The 23,261-nt window shown below is 43.9% G+C and overlaps 1 protein-coding gene and 1 long non-coding RNA gene across 2 annotated transcripts in view; one reads left to right on the top strand and one right to left on the bottom strand.

Moving 5' to 3' along the window:
• The window catches only part of LOC140739653 (uncharacterized), a 160,561-nt gene that overhangs the window by 43,270 nt on the left and 94,030 nt on the right, over positions 1-23,261 (top strand). The window contains exons 10-11 of the mRNA XM_073068028.1: positions 19,173-19,379; positions 19,474-19,572. Coding sequence (XP_072924129.1) covers positions 19,173-19,379; positions 19,474-19,572 — 306 coding nt within the window. The remainder of the gene's footprint in view (positions 1-19,172; positions 19,380-19,473; positions 19,573-23,261) is intronic.
• On the bottom strand, positions 17,403-19,241 carry LOC140740037 (uncharacterized). Its single transcript, XR_012101783.1, has 2 exons — positions 19,118-19,241; positions 17,403-17,667 (listed from the first exon to the last, which is right to left on the bottom strand). It is a non-coding gene; the product is annotated as an uncharacterized lncRNA (long non-coding RNA).

Raw genomic sequence — 23,261 nt, 5'->3', positions numbered from 1 at the left:
TTGTGTGTGTTGCTGGATACAGATTTTAGATATGGTTTGTGGCCATGTTGGTGTCAGAAATATGGCGACGGCTCCAGACAACCCTCCGCACATATTTGGACTAAGTTGGTCATTGACATAAATGATGCATTTCAGTGAATGTTTCAAGATACATATGACAAAAAAAATTCATTAGCTTCTTTTTTGGGAACAGTAGTGCAACCCAGTGTAGTCTTCTGTTGCTGTAGCCCATCCATTTCAAGGTTCAATGGGTTGTGCATTCAGAGATGCTCTTCCACATACCACTGTTGTAACAGATGGTTATTCGAGTTAATGTCGCCTTCCTGTCAGCTGTTCTCCTCTGACCTCTCATTAACAAGGCATTTTTGCCTAGAACTGCATTCCCTGGATTTTCTTTTTCAAACCATTCTCTGTAAACTCTAATAATTAGCAGGTGGAAATCCCAAGAGATCAGCAATTTCTGAGGTACTCTTACCACTCCATCTGGCAAAATCAATCATTCCACGGTTAAAGTCACAAAGTACATTTCTTTCTCCATTCTGATGTCAGGCCCAAACAACAACTGGACCTCTTGCTCATGTCTGCATGCTTTTATGTATTGCGTTTGCCTCCATGTAACTGGATAATTAGATATTTGCATTAATAAGCAGGTGACCGCTGAGTGTAAAGGTAATCTTTTAACCACTGACTTCACTTTGGTGAGACTTCAAATTAGTGGGAAGTTAGAGGATTGGGAAGCTTTTAAAAACCCAACAGAAGGCAGCTAAAAAAAAATCATTATGAAGGTAAAGATGGAAAACAAAAGTAGGCAAGCCAGTAATAATGAGGAGGATACCAAAAGGATTTTCAGATTCATAAAATGTAAAAGAGACTTGAGAGTAAACATTAGACCAGCTGGAAAATGATGCTGGAGAGGTAGTAACAGAGGACAAGAAAATGGTGGATGAACTGAATCTTGCATCAGTCATCATTGTGGAAGACATGAGCAGTATGCCAGAAGTTCCAGATCTCAGGAGTTATGAAGTGTGTGAAGTTACCATTATTAGAGAGAAGGTTCTTGGGAAACTGAAAGGTCTGAAAGCCGATAAGTCACATGGACCAGATGGTGTACACCCCAGGGTTCTGAAAAAGGTGGCTGAAGAGATTGTGAAGGCATTTACAATTAATCATGAATAGATTGTGGGCCTGAACACTTCCCTCAGCAACTGGATCCTAGACTTCCTGACTGGGAGACCTCAGTCAGTCCAGATTGGGAGCAGCATCTCCAATACCATCACACTGAGCATGGGGGCCCCCCAGGGCTATGTGCTCAGTCCACTGCTGTTCACTCTGCTGATCCACGACTGTGCTGCAACACACAGCTCGAACCACATCATCAAGTTCGCCAAAGACATGACCGTGGTGGGTCTCATCAGCAAGAACGACGAGTCAGCTTACAGAGAGGAGGTGCAGTGGCTAACGGACTGGTGCAGAGCCAACAACCTGTCTCTGAATGTGAACAAGACAGAAGAGATGGTTGTTGACTTCAGGAGGGCACGGAGCAACCACTCCCCACTGAACATCGACGACTCCTTGGTAGAGATCGTTAAGAGCACTAAATTTCTTAGTGTTCACCTGGCAGAGAATCTCTCCTGGTCCCTCAACACCAGCTCCATAGCAAAGAAAGCCCAGCAGTGTCTCTACTTTCTGCAAAGGCTGAGGAAAGTCCATCTCCCACCCCCCATCCTCATCACATTCTACAGGGGTTGTATTGAGAGCATCCTGAGCAGCTGCATCACTGCCTGGTTCAGAAATTACACCATCTCAGATCGCAAGACCCTGCAGCGGATAGTGAGGTCAGCTGAGAAGATCATCGGGGTCTCTCTTCCTGCCATTACGGACATTTACACAACATGCTGCAGCCGCAAAGCAAACAGCATTATGAAGGACCCCACACACCCCTCATACAAACTCTTCTCCCTCCTGCCATCTGGGAAAAGGCACCGAAGCATCCGTGCTCCATCAACCAGACTATGTAACAGCTTCTTCCCCCAAGCTATCAGACTCCTCAATACCCAGAGCCTGGACTGACACCTTACTGCCCTATTGTCCTGTTTATTATTTATTGTATTGCCTGCATTGTTTTGTGCACATTATGCAGTCCTGTGTAGGTCTATAGTCTAGTGTAGCTTTCTCTGTGTTGTTTTTTTACGTAGTTCAGTCTAGTCTTTGTACTGTGTCTTGTAACACCATGGTCCTGAAAAACATAGTCTCATTTTTACTATGTACTGTACATAGCAGTTATGGTTGAAATGACAATAAAAGTGACTTGACTTGACTTGACTTGATTAGTAATGATCTTTCAAGAAACGTTAGATTCTGGAAGATTGTATAATTGTAAATGGCATTCCACTCTTCAAGAAGGCAGAGAGGCAGAAGAAAGGAAACTATAGCTCAGTTAGTCTGACCTCAGTGGTTGCGAAGATGTTGGAGTCAATTGTTAAAGTTGTGGTTTCCAGGTTCTTGGAGATATATGATAAAATAGACTGTAGTCAGCGTGGCTTCTTAAAGGGAAAATATTGCCTGACAAATCTGTTGGAATTCTTCGAAGAAATAACAAGCAAGGTTGCCACAGGAGAATCAGTTGCTGTTGTGTACCAATGATGTAGGAAGAAAGAGAGAGGAGGTCCTGAAGAGTGAGTATAGAGAGCTTGATAGGAAGTTAAAAAGCAGGACCTCGAGGGTAGTAATCTCAGGATTGCTACCTGTGCCACGTGCCAGTGAGGGTAAGTGTAGGATGCTCTGGAGGATGAACAGGTGGCTGAGGAACTGGTGTAGGGGGCAGGGTTTCAGATTTCAGGATCATTGGGTCCTCTTCTGGGGCAGGTGGGACCTGTACAAGAGAGACGGGTTACACCTGATCTACAGGTGGACCAATATCCTTGCAGGGAGGTTTGTTAGTACAGTTTTGGGGGGGGGGGTTAAACTAGATTTGCAGGGGGATGGGTACCAGAGTGCCAGAGTAGATAGTGGAGCGGGGGTGAAAATAAATGATGTTAAAGGTTCATGCAAAGTCACAAATAGAAGGTTTGTGTGTGGTGGTAATAATCTTCTGAGGTGTGTCTATTTCAATGCGAGGAGTATTGTGGAGATGGATTGGCATGAGGAATTATGACATTGTAGCCATCAGTGAAACCTGGCTACAGGAGGGGCAGGACTGGCAGCTTAATGTTCCAGGGTTCCGATGTTTCAGATGTGATAGAGGCAGAGGGATGAAGGGTGGGGTGGGGGTGGCATTGCTATTCAGGGAAAATGTTACAGCAGTGCTCAGGCAGGACAGATTAGAGGGCTTGTCTACCGAGGCCATATGGGTGGAGCTGAGAAACAGGAAAGGTATGACCACATTAATGGGGTTGTATTATAGACCACCCAATAGTCAGCGAGAATTGGAGGAGCAAATCTGCAGAGAGATAGCAGACAACTGCAGGAAACAAAAAGTTGTGATAGTAGGGGATTTTAATTTTCCATGTATTGATTGGGACTCCCATACTGTTAAAGGTCTAGACGGGATAGAGTTTGTAATATGTGTTCAGGAAAGTTTTCTAAATCAAGATATAGAGGTACCAACTAGAGAGGATGCAATATTAGATCTCCTATTAGGAAATGAGTTAGGACGGGTGACGGAAATGTGCATAGGAGAACACTTTGGTTCCAGTGATCATAACACCATTAGTTTCAACTTGATCATGGATAAAGATAGATCTGGTCCTCAGGTTGAGGTTCTAAACTGGAAAAAGGCCAAATTTGAAGAAATGAGAAAGGATCTAAAGAGCGTGGATTGGGACAGGTTGTTCTCTGACAAGGATGTCATATGTAAGTGGGAGGCCTTCAAAGGAGAAATTTTGAGAGTGCAGAGTTTGTATGTTCCTGTCAGGATTAAAGGCAAAGTGAAAACAAATAAGGAACCTTGAATAAGGGTCTCGGCCCAAAACGTCGACAGTGCTTCTCCTTATAGATGCTGCCTGGCCTGCTGTGTTCCACCAGCATTTTGTGTGTTGAAGGAACCTTGGTTTCTCTAGGGATATTGGAACTCTGATAAAGAAGAAGAGAGAGATGTATGATGTGTATAGGAACGGAGCAAATAAGGTACTTGAGGAGTATAAAAAGTACTAAAAAAACTAAGAAAGAAATCAGGAGGGCTAAAAGAAGACATGAGGTAGCTTTGGCAGTCAAGGTGAAGGATAATCCAAAGAGCTTCTACAGGTATATTTAGAGCAAAAGGATAGTAAGGGATAAAATTGGTCCTCTTGAAGATCAGAGTGGTCGGCTATGTATGGAACGAAAAGAAATGGGGGAGATCTTAAATGGATTTTTTGCATCTGTATTTACTAAGGAAACTGGCATGGAGTCAATGGAAATAAGGCAAACAAGTAGTGAGGTCATGGAACATACAGATTGAAGAGGAAGAGGTGCTTGCTATCTTGAGGCAAATCAAAGTAGATAAATCCCCAGGACCTGACACTGTATTTCCTCGGACCCTGAAGGAGACTAGTGTTGAAATTGCAGGGACCCTGGCAGATATATTTCAAATGTCGGTATCCACAGGTGAGGTGCTGGAGGATTGGAGGATAGCTCATGTTGTTCTGTTGTTTAAAAAAGGCTCAAAAAGTAATCTGGGAAATTATAGGCTGATAAGTTTGATGTCGGTAGTAGGTAGTAGAGATAGGATCTACAAGTATTTGGATAGAGAGGGACTTATTAGGGAGAGTCAACACGGTTTTGTGTATGGTAGGCTATGTTTAACAAATCTATTAGAGTTTTTCGAGAAGGTTATAAGGAAAGTGTATGAAGGGAAGGCAGTGGATGTTGTCTACATGGACTTCAGTAAGGCCTTTGACCAGGTCCTGCATGGGAGGTTAGTTAGGAAAATTCAGTCGGTAGGTATATATGGTGAGGTAGTAAATTGGCTCAATGGGAGAAGTCAGAGAGTGGTAGTGGAGGATTGCTTCTCTGAGTGGAGGCCTGTGACTAATGGTGTGGCACAGGGATCAGTGCTGGGTCCATTGTTATTTGTCATCTGTATCAATGATCTGGATGATAATGTGATAAATTGGATCAGCAAATTTGCTGATGATACAAAGATTGGAGGTATAGTGGACAGTGAGGAAGGTTTTCAAAGCTTGCAGAGGGATTTGGACCAGCTGGAAAAATGGGCTGAATAATGGCAGATGGAGATTAACACAGGCAAGTGTGAGGTATTGCACTTTGGAAGGAAAAACCAAGGTAGAACATACAAGGTAAATGGTAAGACACTGAGGAGTGCAGTAGAACAGAGGGATCTGGGAATACAGATACAAAATTCCCTAAAAGTGGTGTCACAGGTAGATAGGGTAGTAAAGAGAGCTTTTGGTACATTGGCCTTTATCAAAGTATTGAATATAAGAATTGAAATGTTATGGTGAGGTTGTATAAGGCATTGGTGAGGCCGAATTTGGAGTATTGTGTACAGTTTTGGTCACCGAGTTACAGGAAGGATATTAATAAGGTTTTAAGTGTGCAGAGAAAGTTTACAAGGATGTTGCTGGGATTTGAGAAACTGAGTTACAGAAAAGGTTGAATAGGTTAGGACTTTATTCCCTGGAGCGTCAGAAGAATGAGGGGTGATTTGATAGTGGTGTATAAAATTATGATGGGTATAGATAGAGTGAATGCAAGCAGGCTTTTTCCATTGAGGCTAGGGGAGAAAAAAACCAGAGGACATGGGTTAAGGGTGAAGGGGGAAAAGTTTAAAGGGAACATGGGGGTGGCTTCTTCATGCAGAGAGTGGTGGGAGTGTGGAATGAGCTGCCAGATGAAGTGGTAAATGCGGGCTCACTTTTAACATTTAAGAAAAACTTGGACAGGTACATGGATGAGAGATGTATGAAGGGATATGGTCCAGGTGCAGATCAGTGGGACTAGGCAGAAAAATGGTTCAGCACAGCCAAGAAGAACCAAAAAGCTTGTTTCTGTGCTGTAATGTTCTATGGTTCTATGGTACTATGGTGTACTTGGATTTTCAGAAGCCCTTTAACAAGGCGCTACACATGAGGCTACTTAAGAAGCTACGAGTCCGTAGTATTACAGGAAAGATTCTAGCATGGATAAAGCAGTGGCTGGTTGGCAGGAAGCAAAGTGTGGGAATAAATGGAGCATTTCCTTGTGGGTTGCCATTAACTAGTGGTGTTCAACAGGGGTCTGTGTTGGGTCAGATTCTTTTTTATGTTATATGTCAATGATTTGGAAGATGGAATTGATGGTTTTCTTGCAAAGTTTGCAGACAATGTGAAGATAGGTGCAGGCACAGGAAGTTTTCAGGAAGTAGAGAGGTTACAGAAGGACTTAGATTAGGAGAATGGGCAAAGAAATGGCAGATGGACTATAGTGTCAGGGAGTGTACGGTCATGACCTTTGGCAGAAGAAACATAGAAAACCTATAGCACAATACAGGCCCTTCGGCCCACAACGCTGTGCCGAACATGTCCTTACCCTATAAATTACCAAGGGTTGCCCATAACCCTCTGTTTTTCTAAGATCCATGTACCTATCTGGGGGTCTCTTAAAAGACCCTATTGTATCTGCCTCCACCACTGTCGCTGGCAGCCCATTCCATGCACTCACCACTCTTTGTGTAAAAAACTTACTCCTGACATCTCTGTATCTACTTCCAAGCACCTTATAACTGTGCCCTCTCGTGCTAGCCATTTCAGCCCTGGGAAAAAGCCTCCGACTATCCACATGATCTATGCCACTCATTATCTTGTACACCTCTATCTGGTCACTTCTCATCCTCTGTCGCTCCAGGGAGAAAAGGCCAAGTTCACTCAATCTATTCTCATAAGACATGTTCCCCAATCCAGGCAGCATCTTTGTAAATCTCCTCTGCACCCTTTCTATGGTTTCCACATCCTTTCTGTAGTGAGGCGACCAGAAGTGAGCACAGTATTCCAAGTGGGGTCTGACCAGGGTCCTATATAGCTGCAACATTACCTCTCGGTTCCTAAATTCAATTCCACAATTGACGAAGGCCAATACACCATACACCTTCTTAACCACAGAGTCAACCTGCACAGCAGCTTTGAGTGTCCTATGGACTCCGACCCCAAGATCCCTCTGATCCTCCACCCTGCCAAGAGTGTTACCATTAATACTATATTCTGCCATCATATTTGACTTACCAAAATGAACCGCCACACTTATCTGGGTTGAACTCCATCTGCCATTTCTCAGCCCAGTTTCGCATCCTGTCAATGTCCCACTGTAACCTATGATAGCCCTCCATACTATCTACAATGCCTCCAACCTTTGTGTCATCAGTAAATTTACTAACCCATCCCTCCACTTCCTCATCCAGGTCATTTATAAAAATCACAAAGAGTAAGGGTCCCAGAACAAATCCCTGAGGCACGCCACTGGTCACCAACCTCCATGCAGAATATGACCCGTCTACAACCACTCTTTGCCTTCTGTGGGCAAGTCAGTTCTAATCCAGAAAGCAATGTTTCCTTGGATCCCATAACTCCTTACTTTCTCAATAAGTCTTGCATGGGGTACCTTATCAAATGCCTTGCCTAAATCCATATACACTACATCTACTGGTCTACCTTCATCAATGTGTTTCATCACATCCCTATTCCTAATCATATTATACCTCTCCAAATGTTTATAAATCCTGCCTCTCAGGATCTTCTCCATCAACTTACCAACCACTGAGGTAAGACTCACTGGTCTATAATTTCCTGGGCTATCTCTACTCCCTTTCTTGAATAAGGGAACTGATGCACCATCAATAACTCTGAGACATGGGTTAAGGTAGGCTTTTATTGGCTGGAAGAAAGCACAAGCAGCAAGTGACTATCACACGACATCCTGGAGACTGAGGAAGGGTCTGTGGCTCCAATCGCCTTTATACCGGGGTTGGTGGGAGGAGCCACGGTCTGTGGGAGGAGCCACAGGAGCAGTCAGCGGGGGTGGGGGGGGGGGGGGTGTCCAGACAGGTATATGTAGTTCACCACAGGAACAACATCTGCAACCAACCAATCTTCCGAAACCTCTCCTGTCCCCATTGATGATGAAAAGATCATCACCAGAGGCTCAACAATCTCCTCCCTTACCTCCCACAATAGCCTGAGGTACATCTTGTCTGGTCCCAGTGACTTAACCAACTTGATGCTTTCCAAAAGCTCCAGCAAATCCTCTTCCTTAATATCTACATGCTCAAGCTTTTCAGTCTGCTGTAAGTCATCCCTACAACCACCAAGATCCTTTTCTGTAGTGAATACTAAAGCAAAGCATTCATTAAGAAATGAAAGGGTTGACTATTTTCTAAATGGAGAGAAAATACAAAAAATTAAGGCACAAAGGGACTTTGAGTCCTTGTGCAGGATTCCCTGAAGGTTAATTTGCAGGTTGAGTCGGTGGTGAGGAAGGTAAACGCAATGTTAGCATTTATTTCAAGAGGAGAAGAATATAAAAGCAAGGACGTAATGTTGAGACTTTATAAATCTCTGGTGAGGCCTCAGTTGGAGTATTGTGAGCAATTTTGGGTCCCATATCTTAGAAAGGAGGTTCACGAAAATTATTTCAGGATTGAATGGCTTGTCATATGAAGAGCGTTCGATTCCTCTGGGCCTGCATTCACTAGAATTCAGAAGAATGAGCGGTGAGCTCATAGAGTCTAAGACCAATTGGCACAGCCTCAGAATAGAGGGGTGTCCTTTTAGAACAGAGATGAGGAGGAATTTGTTGAGCCAGGGAGTGGCGAATTGTGGAATTCTTTGCCAGAAGCAGCTGTGGGGCTAAGTCTTCACATGTATTTAAGATAGAAGTTGATAGATTCTTAAACACAAAGTATACTGCAGATGCTGTGGTCAAATCAACATGTACAAACAAGCTGGATGAACTCAGCAGGTTGGGCAGCATCCATGGAAACGAGCAGTCAACCTTTCGGGCCGAGACCCTTCGTCAGGACGGAAGAAGGAGGGGGAAGGGGCCCTATAAAGAAGGTGGGGGGAGGGTGGAAGGTGCCAGGTGAAAAACCAATCAGAGGAAAGATCAAGAGGTGGGGGAGGGGAAGCAGGGAGAGGATAGGCCAGAGATAGGCACTTCTCTCCCCTTTCTCGATCTCTCAGTCTCCATCTCTGGAGACAGACTGTCCACTGACTCCCATAACTACCTTGATTATACCTCTTCCCACCCTGCCAAATGTAAAAATGCTATTCCCTATTCCCAGTTCCTCCGTCTCCGCCGCATCTGCTCCCAGGATGAGGCTTTCTGTTCCAGGACATCTCAAATGTCCTCTTTCTTTAAGAATCGTAGTTTCCCTTCTACCATCATCAATGATGCCCTCACCTGCATCTCCTCCATTTCCTGCACTTCGGCCCTCACCCCATCTTCCTGTCACTACAACAGGGTCCACGTTCCTCTTGTCCTCACCTACCACCCAACTAGCCTCCGGATTCAGCATATTACCCTCTGCAACTTCTGCCACCTTCAACAGGACCCCACTACTAAGCACATCTTTCCCTCTCTACCCCTCTCTGCTTTTCGCAAGGATCATTCCCTCCGCGACTGCTTGGTCCACATGTCCCTCCCCACAGATCTCCCACCTGGCACTTATCCCTGCAAGCATAAGTGCTACACCTGTCCCTACACCTCCTCTCTTACCACCATTCAGGGCCCCAAACAGTCCTTCCAGGTGAGGTAACACTTCACTTGTGAGTCTGTTGGGGTAATCTATTGCATCCGATGCTCCCGGTGCGGCCTCCTGTACATCGGCGAGACCCGACGCAGATTGGGGGACAGCTTCATCGAGCACCTCCGCTCCATCCATCACAACAGACAGGATCTCCCGGTTGCCACCCACTTCAACTCTGCTTCACATTCCCATTCGGATATGTCCGTACATGGCCTCCTCTACTGCCATGATGAGGCCAAAGTCAGGTTGGAGGAGCAACACCTCATATACCGTCTGGGTAGTCTCCAGCCCCTTGGTGTGAACATCAAATTCTCCAACTTCCGGTAATTCCCTCCCTCTCCCTTCCCCCATCCCACTTGCACTCTGCCTCCTTTTCTAGCTGCCTATCACCTCTCTCATGATTCTGTCTTCTTCTACTACCCATAGTGCTTTCCCCTTACATTCCTTCTTCACCTTTCCTGCCTATTCCCTCCCTGCTTCCCCTCCCCCACCCCTTGATCTTTCCTCTGATTGGTTTTTCACCTGGCACCTTCCACCCTTCCCCCTCCTTCTTCAGTCCTGGCGAAGGGTCTCGGCCCAAAAGGTTGACTGCTCGTTTCAATGGATGCTGCCCGACCTGCTGAGTTTTTCCAGCTTATTTGATAGATTCTTGATTGGTCAGGGCATGAAGGGATACAGGGAGATGGCAGGAGATTGGGTCCACCCAGCTAGACCCAATTTCCCGTATTCAGCCCATATCCCCCTAAGCCCCACCCCTCAATGTAACTATCCAAGTGCTTCGTATATGACACTATTGTACCTGTTTGAACCATTTCCTCTGGCAGCTTATTCCATATACTACCATCATCTGTGGGAAAAAGTTGCTCCTCAGGTATCTTTTAAATCTTTCCTATCTCACCTTAAAGTTATGATTCCTAGTTTCTCTTATCCTGGGGAAAAGACTGTTACCATCCACGTTATCTATGCCTCTCATGATATTAAGCTTTTTTAAAGGTGTCCTTTGTACTCCATGTGTGGCCTCCCCAATGACTTAAACAAAGGCAACATCATGTTCTAACTCCTAAACCCTTGACTGATAAAATCCAGCATACTAAATGTCTTTTTCACCACCATGTGACACTACATTCAACAAAGTATACACTTGTACTCCTTGGTTCTTCTATTCTATTACACACCCCAGATCCCAATCATTCATATTATATTAATATATTATTTTGTAGTGATGTGCTACACACAGCGCTGAAATAACGACACGCAGTCGGTAAGTCATTTCGAGACTAGTTTATTCAAACTTCGCGGCGCTGGCATTTAATCCCTAGCGCCCGCCCTCTCCGGGCGGAAATGACATCAGAGGCGCATTACCAAAGTTTCCTCCCGCGCGCTGGCTATTTGTGAGCCGGTTCGCCTGCGCAGGAAGTGGGTCGCCGCAATTTGTAAAATACGTTCATGGTCTATTACTAATCATGGATAATATTCAAATATTCCAAAAAACAGCACTGATGCTGCAATAAAACATAAATCAAGGCGAGTCTTGATTTTATACCCATCAAAATTCAGAATCGGAACCAGGTTTATCATCATTGACATATGTTGTAAAATTTGTTTTGAGGCACCATTACATAAAGTAATTACTGTAGTTTACAATAATACATATATATAATCAGTAAATAGGTAGTGCAAAAAGAGAGAAAACAGTGACTAAGTGTTCAAAGGTTTCATGGTCCATTCAGAAACGTGATGATGGAGGGAAAGAAGCTGTTCCTAAAACGAAGTATGTGTCTTCAGGCTCCTGTACCTCCTCCCGGCGAGGGTCCTTAAAGATGGAGGCCGCCTTCTTGAGGAATTGTCTATTAAAGATGTTCTCAATGTGGAGAGGTTAGTGCCCATGATGGAACTGGCTGAGTTTACGACCCTCTGCAACTTTTTCCAATCCTGTGCACTGATGCCGCTATATCAGATGTTGAGGCAGCCAATCAGGTGCTCTCTACAGTACATCCGTAGAAATTTGCTAGAGTCTTTGAGCCATATCAAATTTCCTCAAACTTCTGATGAAATATAGCTCTGCATGCCTCCTCGGTAATTGCATCAATATGTTGAACCCAGGATAGATCTTCAGAGATGTTGAATCCTATTATCCTTTCCACTGACCCCTCAATGAAGACTGGTGTGTGTTCTCTTGACTCCCCTTCTGGAAATCTACAATCAGTTCCTTGGTCTTATTGGTGTTGAGTTCAAGGTTATTGTTAGAACACCACTCAACAAGCCAATCTATCTCACTCCTGCATGTCTCCTCATCACCTTCAGAGATTCTGTTTACAATAGTTGTCTCATTGGCAAATTTATAGATGACATTTGAATTGTGCCTAGTTTCACAGTCATGAGTGTAGAGAAAGAAAAGCAGTGGGCTAAACATACATCGTTGAAGTGTGGTGACTGTCAATGAGTAAATGTTACAGCTCTACAAGGCCTCGGAGTACTGTGTTCATTTCTGGTCACCTCACTACAGGAGGGTTGTGGATACTATAGAGAGAGTGCAGTGGAGATTTACAAGGAATTTGCCTGGATTGGAGAATAGATTGAGTGAACTTGGAGCGACAGAAGATGACAGGTGACCTGACAGAGCTGTATAAGATGATGAGAGTTGTTGATTGTGTGGATAGCCAGAGGCTTTTTCCCAGGGCTGAAATGGCTAACATGAGGGGGCATAGTTTTAAGGTACTTGGAAATAGGTACAGAGGAAATGTCAGGGGTATCTTTTTCACTGAGAGAGTGGTGGGTGTGTGGAATGCACTGCCGGCGATGGTGGTGGAGGCAGATACAATAGGGTCTTTTAAGAGACTCTTAGACAGGTGCATGGAGCTTAGAAAAATAGAGGGCTATGTGGTAGGGTAATTCTAAGCAATTTCTAGAGTAGGCTACATGGTTGGTACAACATTGTGGGCCTAAGGGCCTGTAATGTTCTATGTTCTATGAGGAAGAGATATTATTTCCCATCTGCACTGACAATGGGGTATCAATGAAGAAGTCAAGAATCCAGGTACAGAGGCCCAGAAGTTTGTTGATTAGTATTGAGGGGATGATACTGTTGAACACTGAACTGTAATCAATAAACAGCAGCCTAACTGAGGTATTGCAGTTGTCCAGGTGATCCAAGGCCAAGTGGTGAGCCATTGAGATTGCATCAGTTGTAGAGCTATTGTGGCAAGAGGCAAATTGCAGCAGGTCAAGGTCTTTGCTTAAGTGGGAGTTACTTCTAGGCATGACTGACCTCTCAAAACACTTAATCACAGTAGATGTGAGTACTAATGAGCAATAGTCACTGAGGTAGCTCACTCTGCTCTTCTTGGGCACTGATATCAGTGATGACCTTTTGAACTTCTGACTGCAGCAGAGAGAGATTGAAGGGCAGGACTGGCAGCTCGATGTTTCGGGGTTCAATTGTGTTAGACATAATAGAGAATGAGGGATTAAAAAGGGAAGGGAGGCATTAAAAAGGGAGGGTTGAAAGAAAATGTCCTGGCAGTGCTGAGACAGGACAGACTGAAGAATTCACCTAGTGAAGCTTTCTGGGTGGAACTGAGAAATAAGAAAGGGATAACCATGTTAATGAGATTATATTGTAGACTACCCAATAGTCAATGGGATTTAGTGGAGCAAATTTGTAGAGAGACCTCAGACAGTTGCAAGAAATATAAGCTTGTGATAGAAGGTGATTTTAACTTTCCACATATTGATTGGGACTTCCATACTGTAAAAAAGTTAGATGGGATAGAGTAGTAAAATGTATTTAGGAGATTTTCCTTAATCAATATATGGTAGTCCCAGCTAGAGAGAGGGAAAAGCTGGATCTCCTGTTAAGAGAATGAGACAGGGCAGGTGACAGAAGTGTGTGTAGGGGAACACTTTGGATCTAGTGATCATAATGCCATTAATTTCAAGATAATTATGGAGAAGGATCTTTGTATTGAGATTCTAAACTGAGAAAAACCAATTATGATGATATCATAAAGGATCTGGCAAGTGTAGATTGGGAAAGTTGTGTTTGGTAAGTGGAGGTCTTCAAAAATAAATTTTTGACAATACAGAGTCAAAGTCAAGGAACCTTTGGATTTTGGGAGATATCAAATCCCTGGTTAAGATCAAGAGGGAAATGCATAGCAGGTTTAGGCAGCAAAGAACAAATTAGGTACTTAAAGAGATGAAAGTGACACTAAAGAAGGAAATCAAGAAGGAAATAGAAGTTGCTCAGCAGACAAGGTGAAGGAGAATTCCAAAGACTTCTACAGATATATTAAGAGCGAAAGGACAGCAAGGGACAAAATTGGACCTCTTGAAGATCACAGTGGTCATCAATGCATGGAGGTTGGAAGAAATGGAGGCAATAAACAATAGACAGTAGGTGCAGGAGTAGGCCATTTGGCCCTTCTAGCCAGCACCGCCATTCACTGTGATCATGGCTGATCATACACAATCAGTACCCTGTTCCTGCCCTCTCCCCATATCCCTTGACACCGCTATCTATAAGAATTCTATCTAACTCTCTCTTGAATGCATCCAGAGACTTGGCCTCCACTGCCTTCTGGGGCAGAGCATTCCACATATCCACCACTCTCTGGGTGAAAAAGTTTTTCCGCATCTCTGTTCTAAATGGCCTACCCCTTATTCTTAAACTGTGGCCTCTAGTTCTGGACTCACCCATCAGTGGGAACATGCTTCCTGCCTCTAGCATGTCCAATCCCTTAATAATCTTATATGTTTCAATCAGATCCCCTCTCATCCTTCTAAATTCCAGTGTATACAAGCCCAGTCGCTTCAATCTTTCAACATATGACAGTCCTGCCATTCCGGGAATTAACCTTGTGAACCTATGCTGCACTCCCTCAATAGCAAGAATGTCCTTCCTCAAATTTGGAGACCACAACTGCACACAATACTCCAGGTGGGGTCTCACCAGGGCCCTGTACAGCTGCAGAAGGACCTCTTTACTCCTATACTCAATTCCTCTTGTTATAAAGGCCAGCATGTCACTAGCTTTCTTCACTGCCTGCTGTACCTGCATGCTTGCTTTCATTGACTGATGTACAAGAACACCTAGATCTGGTTGTACTTCCCCTTTTCCTAACTTGACTCCATTTAGATAGTAATCTGCCTTCCTGTTCTTGCCACCAAAGTGGATAACCTCACATTTATCCACATTAAACTGCATCTGCCATACATTTGCCCACTCACCCAACCTGTCCAAGTTACCCTGCATTCTCATACCATCCTCCTGACATTTCACACTGCCACCCAGCTTTGTGTCATCAGCAAATTTGCTAATGTTACTTTTAATCCCTTCATCTAAATCATTAATGTATATTGTAAACAGCTGCGGTCCCAGCACCGAACCTTGCGGTACCCCACTGGTCACAGCCTGCCATTCCAAAAGGGACCCATTAATCGCTACTCTTTGTTTCCTGTCAGCCAGCCAATTTTCAATCCATGTCAGTACTCTGCCCCCAATACCATGTGCCCTAATTTTGCCCACTAATCTCCTATGTGGGACTTTATCAAAAGCTTTCTGAAAGTCCAGGTACACTACATCCACTGGCTCTCCCTTGTCCATTTTCATAGTTACATCCTCAAAAAACTCCAGAAGATTAGTCAAGCATGATTTTCCCTTCATAAATCCATGCTGACTCGGACTGATCCTTCTACTGCTATCCAAATGTGTCATAATTTCCTCTTTTATAATTGACTCCAGCATCTTTCCCACCACTGACATCAGGCTAACCGGTCTATAATTCCCTGTTTTCTCTCTCCCTCCTTTCTTGAAAAGTGGGACAACATTAGCCACCCTCCAATCAGCAGGAACTGTTCCTGAATCTATAGAACATTGGAAAATGATTACCAATGCGTCCACGATTTCTAGAGCAATCTAAAATGGATTCTTTTGCATCTGTATTTACTCAGGCAATGGACACAGGGTCGATGGAAACAAGACAAATCAGCGTGAGACTATATATAGATTAAAGAAGGGTGGGTGCTTTCTGTCTTGAGGGAGGTTTGGTGGATATATCCCCAGGGACTTGACAAGGTTCTCTCAGATCTTGTGGGAAGCCAGTGCAGAAATTGCAGGGGTCCTAGCAGTGGTATTTAAAATATCCTTGGCCACAGGTGAGGTGCTGGAAGTTAGTTCATGTTCCAAAGTTTAAGGAAGTCTCTAAGCACAAGTCAGAAGGCTATAGGTTACTGACTCTGACATCTATTATGGGTAACTTATTAGAGGAATTCTAAAGGACCAGATAGACAAGGACTGATTAGGGATAGCCAACATGGCTTTATGTGTGCTAGGTTATGTGTAATCAATTTTATAGACTTTTCAAGGAAGATATCAGGAAGGTTGACGAAGGAAAGGCAGTAAATGTGACTACGCAGACTTTAGCAAGGCATTTAACAAGATTCCACATGGGAGGTTGGTCAACAGAGTTCAGTCGCTTGGCAGTCAGGATGAATTGTATTCGACCTTGGCTTCACAGAGAAGCCTGTAAGTGGTAGTAGATGGTTGCCTCTCTGTCTGGAGGACTGTGACTAGTGGGACACTGCATGGATCGGTGCTGGTCTGTTTTTGTTTGTGATTTGCATCATTGATCTGGATGGTAATGTGATTAATTGGATCAGCTGATTTGCAGATGACACCAAAATTGGGGGTGTAGTAGAGAGCATGGAGGGCTATCAAAGCTTGCAACAGGATTGGACCAACTGGAAAAATAGGCTGAAAAAGGGCAGTTGGAATTCAACACGGACAAGTGCGGAGAGTTGCCCTTTGGGAAGACAAACTAGGGTAGGGCTTACATGGCGAGCAGTTGGGCACTGCAGATTGCGGTAGAACAGAGGGATCAGGGAATACTTGAAAGAGCACCATAGGTAGACGAGGTTGTAAAGAAAGCTTTTGGTATATTGGCCTTCATAAAGTATTGAGTACAAAAGTTAGGATGTTAAGTTGAAGTTTTAAGAGATATTGGTGAGGCCCAATTTGGAATATTATGTGCTGTTCTGGCCATTTACCAACAGGAAAGATTGAAAAAGTGCAGACAAAATTTACAAGGGTGTTGCCCAGACTTGAGGACCTGAGTTATAGGGAAAAGTTGAATAGGTTAGGACATTATTCCTTGGAATGTAGGAAAATGAGGGGAAATTTGATAAAATTATGAGGGGTATAGACAGGATAAGTGTGAGCAGGCTTTTTTCATTTAAGTTGGGTGAGACGAGAACTATAGGTCATGGGCTAAGGGTGAATGTTGAAATGTTTAAGGGGAACCTCTTCACTCAGAGGGTGGGTGTGAGAGTGGAATGAGCTGCCAGTACAGGTGGTGGATGCAGGTTTGATTGCAACATTTAAGAATAAGTTCATTCGATACATGGATGGGAGTGTTATGGAGAGCTATGGGTTGGGTGCAGGTCGATGAGACTAGGCAGAATAATAGATTGGCACAGACTAGGTAGGCCAAAGGTCCTGATTCTGCACTGTAGTGTTTGATGACTCTGTGCCTTTGAACACTCCAGATAGTTGGTTGGCACAGGTTTTTAGTGCCCTGTCAGGGACATCATCAAGGCCTGATGCCTTGTGAGGATTCACCCCATCTACAAAAAGATGTGCAGACATCAGCTTCAAGAGAAAACACAGGATTACAAGATGTTGCAGGGATTCATACAGGTATAGTTTTATTCTCCTTTCCAAACTGTTCAACATTTTCTCAAATGGGGCACCACAGCAGCATATCAGTTAGCATGACACTATTACAGCTCGGGGTGTTCCGGAGTTTGGAGTTCGGTTTGTTGCCATCTGAAAGGAGTCTCTATGTTCTCCCCATGAACTGTGTATGTTTCCTCTGGGTGTTTCAGTTTCCAGTTGGGTGGACCCTGTTTCCATCCAAGGGGTCAGTGTGGACATGGTGGAGGATTACAAATACCTGGGGATACAAATTGACAATAAACTGGACTGGTCAAAGAACACTGAGGCTGTCTACAAGAAGGGTCACAGCTGTCTCTAATTCCTGAGGAGACTGAGGTCCTTTATCATCTGCCGGACGATGCTGAGGATGTTCTATGAGTCTGTGATGGCCAGTGCTATCGTGTTTGCTGTTGTGTGCTGGGGCAGCAGGCTGAGGGTAGCAGACACCAACATAATCAACAAACTCATTCGTAAGGCCAGTGATGTTGTAGGGGTGGAACTGGACTCTCTGACAGTGGTGTCTGAAAAGAGGATGCTGTCCAAGTTGCATGCCATCTTGGACAATGACTCCCATCCAGTACATAATGTACTGGTTAGGCACAGGAATACATTCAGCCAGAGACTCATTCCACCGAGATGCAACACTGAGCATCACAGGAAGTCATTCCTACCTGTGACCATCAAACTTTACAACTCCACCCTCGGAGTGTCAGACACCCTGAGCCAATAGGCTGGTCCTGGACTTATTTGCACTTGGAATAATTTACTTATTATTATTTTTTCATTATTTATGGTTTTATATTGCTATATTTCTACACTATTCTTGGTTGGTGCAACTGTAACGAAACCCAATTTCCCTCGGGATCAATAAAGTATGTCTGTCTGTCTAAGGATTTTAGTAGGTTATTACTAATGGTTAGTAGGTTAATTGCTGATTGTAAACTGTTCTGTGAGATATGTAAATAAATAAACGTCAATATTTCTGTTGACAGGTTTTAGTTATATAGGAAGAGCTTATTCCCTCATTGAGTGTATATTAACTCTCAGCAGAGCAATTTCAATAGTTACATTACCCTTACTTTAATCCTTTTAGCCCCACAACATATCCCAATCACCCTTGAGTTCTTCTGATATCCACTTACAAATAGGGAAATTTTATAGCCGCCAACCACTCTAACCCTCTAATATGTCTTTGGGATGCAGGAAGAACCAGAACAGGAGGGTGGAGGGAACTCACACGGTGACAAGAACGTACAAGTTCCACACAACGGGATTGAACATGAATCTTTACAGCAGTGAGAAAAGAATTGGAATATTGTTAAAGGATCTAGTGCTTTGGATTACTCTCGGTATTATCGACCAGGCAATTTTATAATATGGCATGGGAAAATGAAGCATTGATATCTATTTATATAACTAACGAACATGTCAAGTTAAAAGGAATAAAAAGTGTTATTTTGGCGATTTCTTTCTTCAGCTGACCAAAGGGGTTTCCCCGCACCATCAGCTGCTGTTGACGTCACATGGGGATTCCCAGTTGCTGCTTCGGTGACGTCAAAACAAACGCGTCCTCCATCATGACATCACGCCCGGAGTTTGCCAAAAGGTGGCGGAAAATGGCCGAGCGCTCGCTATTTTATCGAAAAGCAGAAGTTGTTTGTTTCGATGGTGCAATGTGAGGCTCTTACTGAAACATCCCACACAGCCTGAGGTTTACAAAGCCACGTGAGACTCCCGCGCCAGGAGATCTGCACAGCGACTCCCTACTCCAACCGCACACGATCTCTCCGTCGCCAAGATGGTGGTGGCGCGTTGATCACGTGCCACATGCAGCAGGTGGAGAGGCGGGGCCGCTGGGAGCGTGCAAGATGCCGAGCGTGCTCGCTCCACGACGACGACATTCCGCACTCGTGGTCTAAGAACGCAGCAACATCCTCGCTCGGCCCAAGCGTAATGACGCAGCATTGCGAGCACGAAGACGCGTGATGGCATCGAGTGCGCGCACGTTGACACTCTGAGTGACTGAGCGGCTGCAAGGGGTTAGAGTCAGACGGATCGAGAGCGGGAGAGGGAGACGATGCAGATCACGCTGAAGACCCTCCAGCAGCAAACCTTTCGCATAGACATCGACTCTGAGCAGACGGTAGGTCTGTCTGCACTGCACTGGGCCCAGCTTTTCGGCCTCAAAATGCAGTGAAGTCGAAGGAGAGGGCGGGGATAAGAAGAGCCGCGGCGCACTCGGACCAGGCCGCGGGACAGAGAGCGGCATTGTAGGCCCAGGCTCAGGCCCGGGTGCAAAGCCATCCAGACTAACATGGAGTGGGGAAGGGACAAGAAGCTTGTAAGCACTGGACTGCCTTACAGTCCGTGGAAGCGCCTGGGTGTAACAGGAGCTTTCCTTTTCCAGGGGTTCGGGACGCGTGTATCATAGGAAACCACGGTGATCCTGCGGTTGTTAGGTCGCCGAAAGCCAGTCAGCCGGCTCATGGTGTTCCTTTCGCAGGCGTAGTGGGTCCGAAGGACACTTTCTCGAGCTACACGATGCTTTCGGGAGCAAAGTTTTTGCCAGGGCCCGATCGACCAACAGAATATCCACTTGCCTCACTTGTATCTTGTGATCTTTAACGGGGCAGACAAGGGGTGAGAGCTTTCCGACTTTGATGGGTTAATAAACCTCCTTTTGACAAGCTTAAGCTCAGCATGGAGTGAATAACCGGAGAGCTATACATGATGCATGAAATTAGAAAGAGTGAAAGTTGAAACGTGTACTGGCAGCACAAACCAAAACAACCATGACACAGCAGTGCACACGGTTTTGGTGTTGAGTACATAGGAGCAGCAGAGCAGCTCCAGAACACTGAATTGACAACTTGTTTGTGCAATTCTTATTAAGAAGCAGTTGTTACCTAGACTTCTGAAGAACATATAAAATCAAGGTATAGGAACCACTCATCAGTTCAGAGTTAACGTTACAGTTTTAAGACTTTTTGCCAAGATGTCTAATGAGCTAAGATTAACTTTTGCTCATTATCACAGTTTTAAAAAAATGCATGCTTATTTCTATGACAATCTCTACAGCTGTGTTAAGAGTATTTAAGTCACTTTCTTCAGTTTGTCAGTTTTTGAGATTCTGTGTGTGTGTCTCTGGTGGTGGAGGGTAGACTGTTCACAGAATAAAAAATATATATTGAACAAGTTGTTGTAAGGCCAGTCTAAAACCACTTACTGTGAAGTTAATTTATGTAATGCCTTTATTAGTTTTTCTAAGGGCAAAATGCTGAAATATAAAGTATTCATCAAGGAAGGGTAAATATTAGAACTTGAAACAATGTGAATAGAAGAAAGGTGAAGTCAAATTTAGTTTCAAGCATATAATTTGAAGTGAATCCAAATTTTGAAATAAACTCCACACACACAATGCTGGGGGAACTCAGCAGGCCAGGCAGCATCTATGGAAAAGAGTAAACAGTCGATGTTTTGGGCTGAGCTCCTTCATCAGATGGGTTGTGATGAAGGGTCTTGGCCTGAAATGTCAACTGTTTACTCTTTTCCAGAAATGCTGCCTGGCCTGCTGGGTTCTTCCAGCATTTTGTATGTGCTGTTTTGGATTTCCAGTATCTGCAGATTTTCTAGTGTTTGAAATAAGCTCAACTCTAATAACATCTTTTATTTTATACAATGGTATCGATGAACTGAAGTGTGACAAATCAAACAATTGAGCTATATTACATCCAAGAAAAAATTACCACATGATTGATCAGGAAAGTGTAAATGGCTACTCATGGTTTGCATTTAGTGTGAAACGAGTAATTATTTTTCTTTTGGAAAGTTGTTTTGAAAAAAAGTTGCTGCTTTTGCATTATTTGATAACTGGACTGTGGGTAATATTAAAAAGCATTTTGAGCAGTGGGTACTGCATGGTTTTAATTCTTAGTTTAGTTTCTCTCAACCTGGTAGTGTTTGTGGTCCTGCAATTGACCTCAGCAACAAGAAGGGAATCTTGAGGAGGGATTCATCGTAATTGCTATCTAGGTGACCCCTGCTGGAAAGTATGCCCCTGACACTTCAATTGGGCCTGACTTTCCTAGAGGCAGACCCATTTGATGAAGAATGACCACTCTAAGGTGGATTTGGCAGATAAATGTGTGGCTAAGAAGTTGGTGCAGGGGCAGGGCATAGGTTCTTGGATTATTGGGATCTCTTCTACAGGAGGTATGACCTGTACAAAACAGATGGGCTGATTTGGCAGATTAATGTGCAGCTGAGAAGCTGGGGCAGGGCTGCAGGATCTTTGATCATTGGAATATCTTCTGGGGGAGTTATAACCTGTACAAAAGTGACGGGTTGCACCTTAGCTGAAGCATGACCAATATTCTTGTGGGCAGGGTTGTTAGAGCTACTGGGGTGTGTTTTAACTAATTGGATAAGGGGGTGGGAACTGAGTGAAGGGACTCAGGAAAGGATGGATGGTTTAAAAAAAAAAGCAAAAATGCATGCAGTCAGACTGTCCGGAAAGGTAGGCAGATCTTTGACAAAATTGCAGCCAGCAGGGTGAGCACCAGTGCATTAGGGATGTAGAATCAAAAAGGGTAGCAAATACAGTACTGCAAATGTTACATCTCGGTGTGCGGACTATAAGAAATAAGGTGGATGATCTTGTTGCACTATTACAGACCATCAGGTATGACATTATGGCCGTTGCTGAATCATGGCTGAAGGATAGTTGTATGTCCATTGTATGTCATAGCTGAATGTCCAAGATTACACATATCAGAGGGGTAGGAACATTGGCAGAGAGGGTGGCATAGGTCTGCTGGTAAAGAATGGCATCAAATTAGTAGAAAGATGTGACATAGGATCAGAAGATGTTGAATCCTTGAATCCTTTTGGGTTGAGTTAAGAAACCACAATAATAAAAGAACCCTGATGGCAGTTATATACAGTCCTTCCAGCAGTAGCTGGAATGTGGACCACAGATTACAATGGGAAATAGATAAAGGCATGTCAAAAGGGAGATTACAACATGAGGAAAATCAGGTTGGTAATGGATCTCAAGAGTGAGTTAGTTGAATGCCTATGAGATGGCTTTTTAGAGTAGTTTGCCATTGAGTTTACTAGGGGATCAGCTATACTGGATGGGTTTATGTAATGAACCGGAAGTGATTTGTGAGTTTAAGGTAGAAGAACCCTATGGGGACAGTAATCACAATATGATTAATTTCAACTTGAAATTTGATGGGGAGAATGTCTGATTTCGCAGTATTTCAGCGGAGTAAAGGAGATTACAATGGTATGAGAGAGGAGTTGGTCAAAGTAAATTGGAAGGAGATGTGGACAGGGATGACAGCAGAGCAGCAATGGCATGAAGTTCTGGGGAAAAATGAGGAAGGTGCAGGATAGATTTATTCCAAAAATAAAGAAATGCTCAAATGGGAAAATAGTAAAGCTGTGGCTGTCAAAGGAAGTCAGAGCTTTTAAAAACCTACAGAGAACAAAAAGAATTTTTTGGAGGAAAAATATGAAATATGAAAGCAGGCTAGCAAACAATATCAAAATGGATAGTGAAAGCTTTTTAAAAAATGCAATATGAGTGTGAACATAGGACCACTAGAAAATGAGGCTGGAGAAATAACAACGGGGAACAAGGAGATGGCAGACGAACTAAATGAGTATTTTTGCTCAGTCTTCACTATGGAAGACACTAGCAGTGTGCCAGATGTTGAAGGGTATGAGGGAAGAGAAGTGAGTACAGTTAGTATTACAAGGGAGAAGGTGCTCAAAAAGCTGAAAGACCTAATGGTACATAAGCCATCTGGACCAGATGAACTGCAC

The sequence above is a fragment of the Hemitrygon akajei genome, chromosome 16 (genome assembly GCF_048418815.1).
Source record: "Hemitrygon akajei chromosome 16, sHemAka1.3, whole genome shotgun sequence".
In the NCBI taxonomy this organism is placed as follows: Eukaryota; Metazoa; Chordata; class Chondrichthyes; order Myliobatiformes; family Dasyatidae; genus Hemitrygon; species Hemitrygon akajei.
The sequence above is the reverse complement of the archived record's forward strand: the minus strand, read 5'-3'. Positions and strand labels throughout refer to the sequence as shown.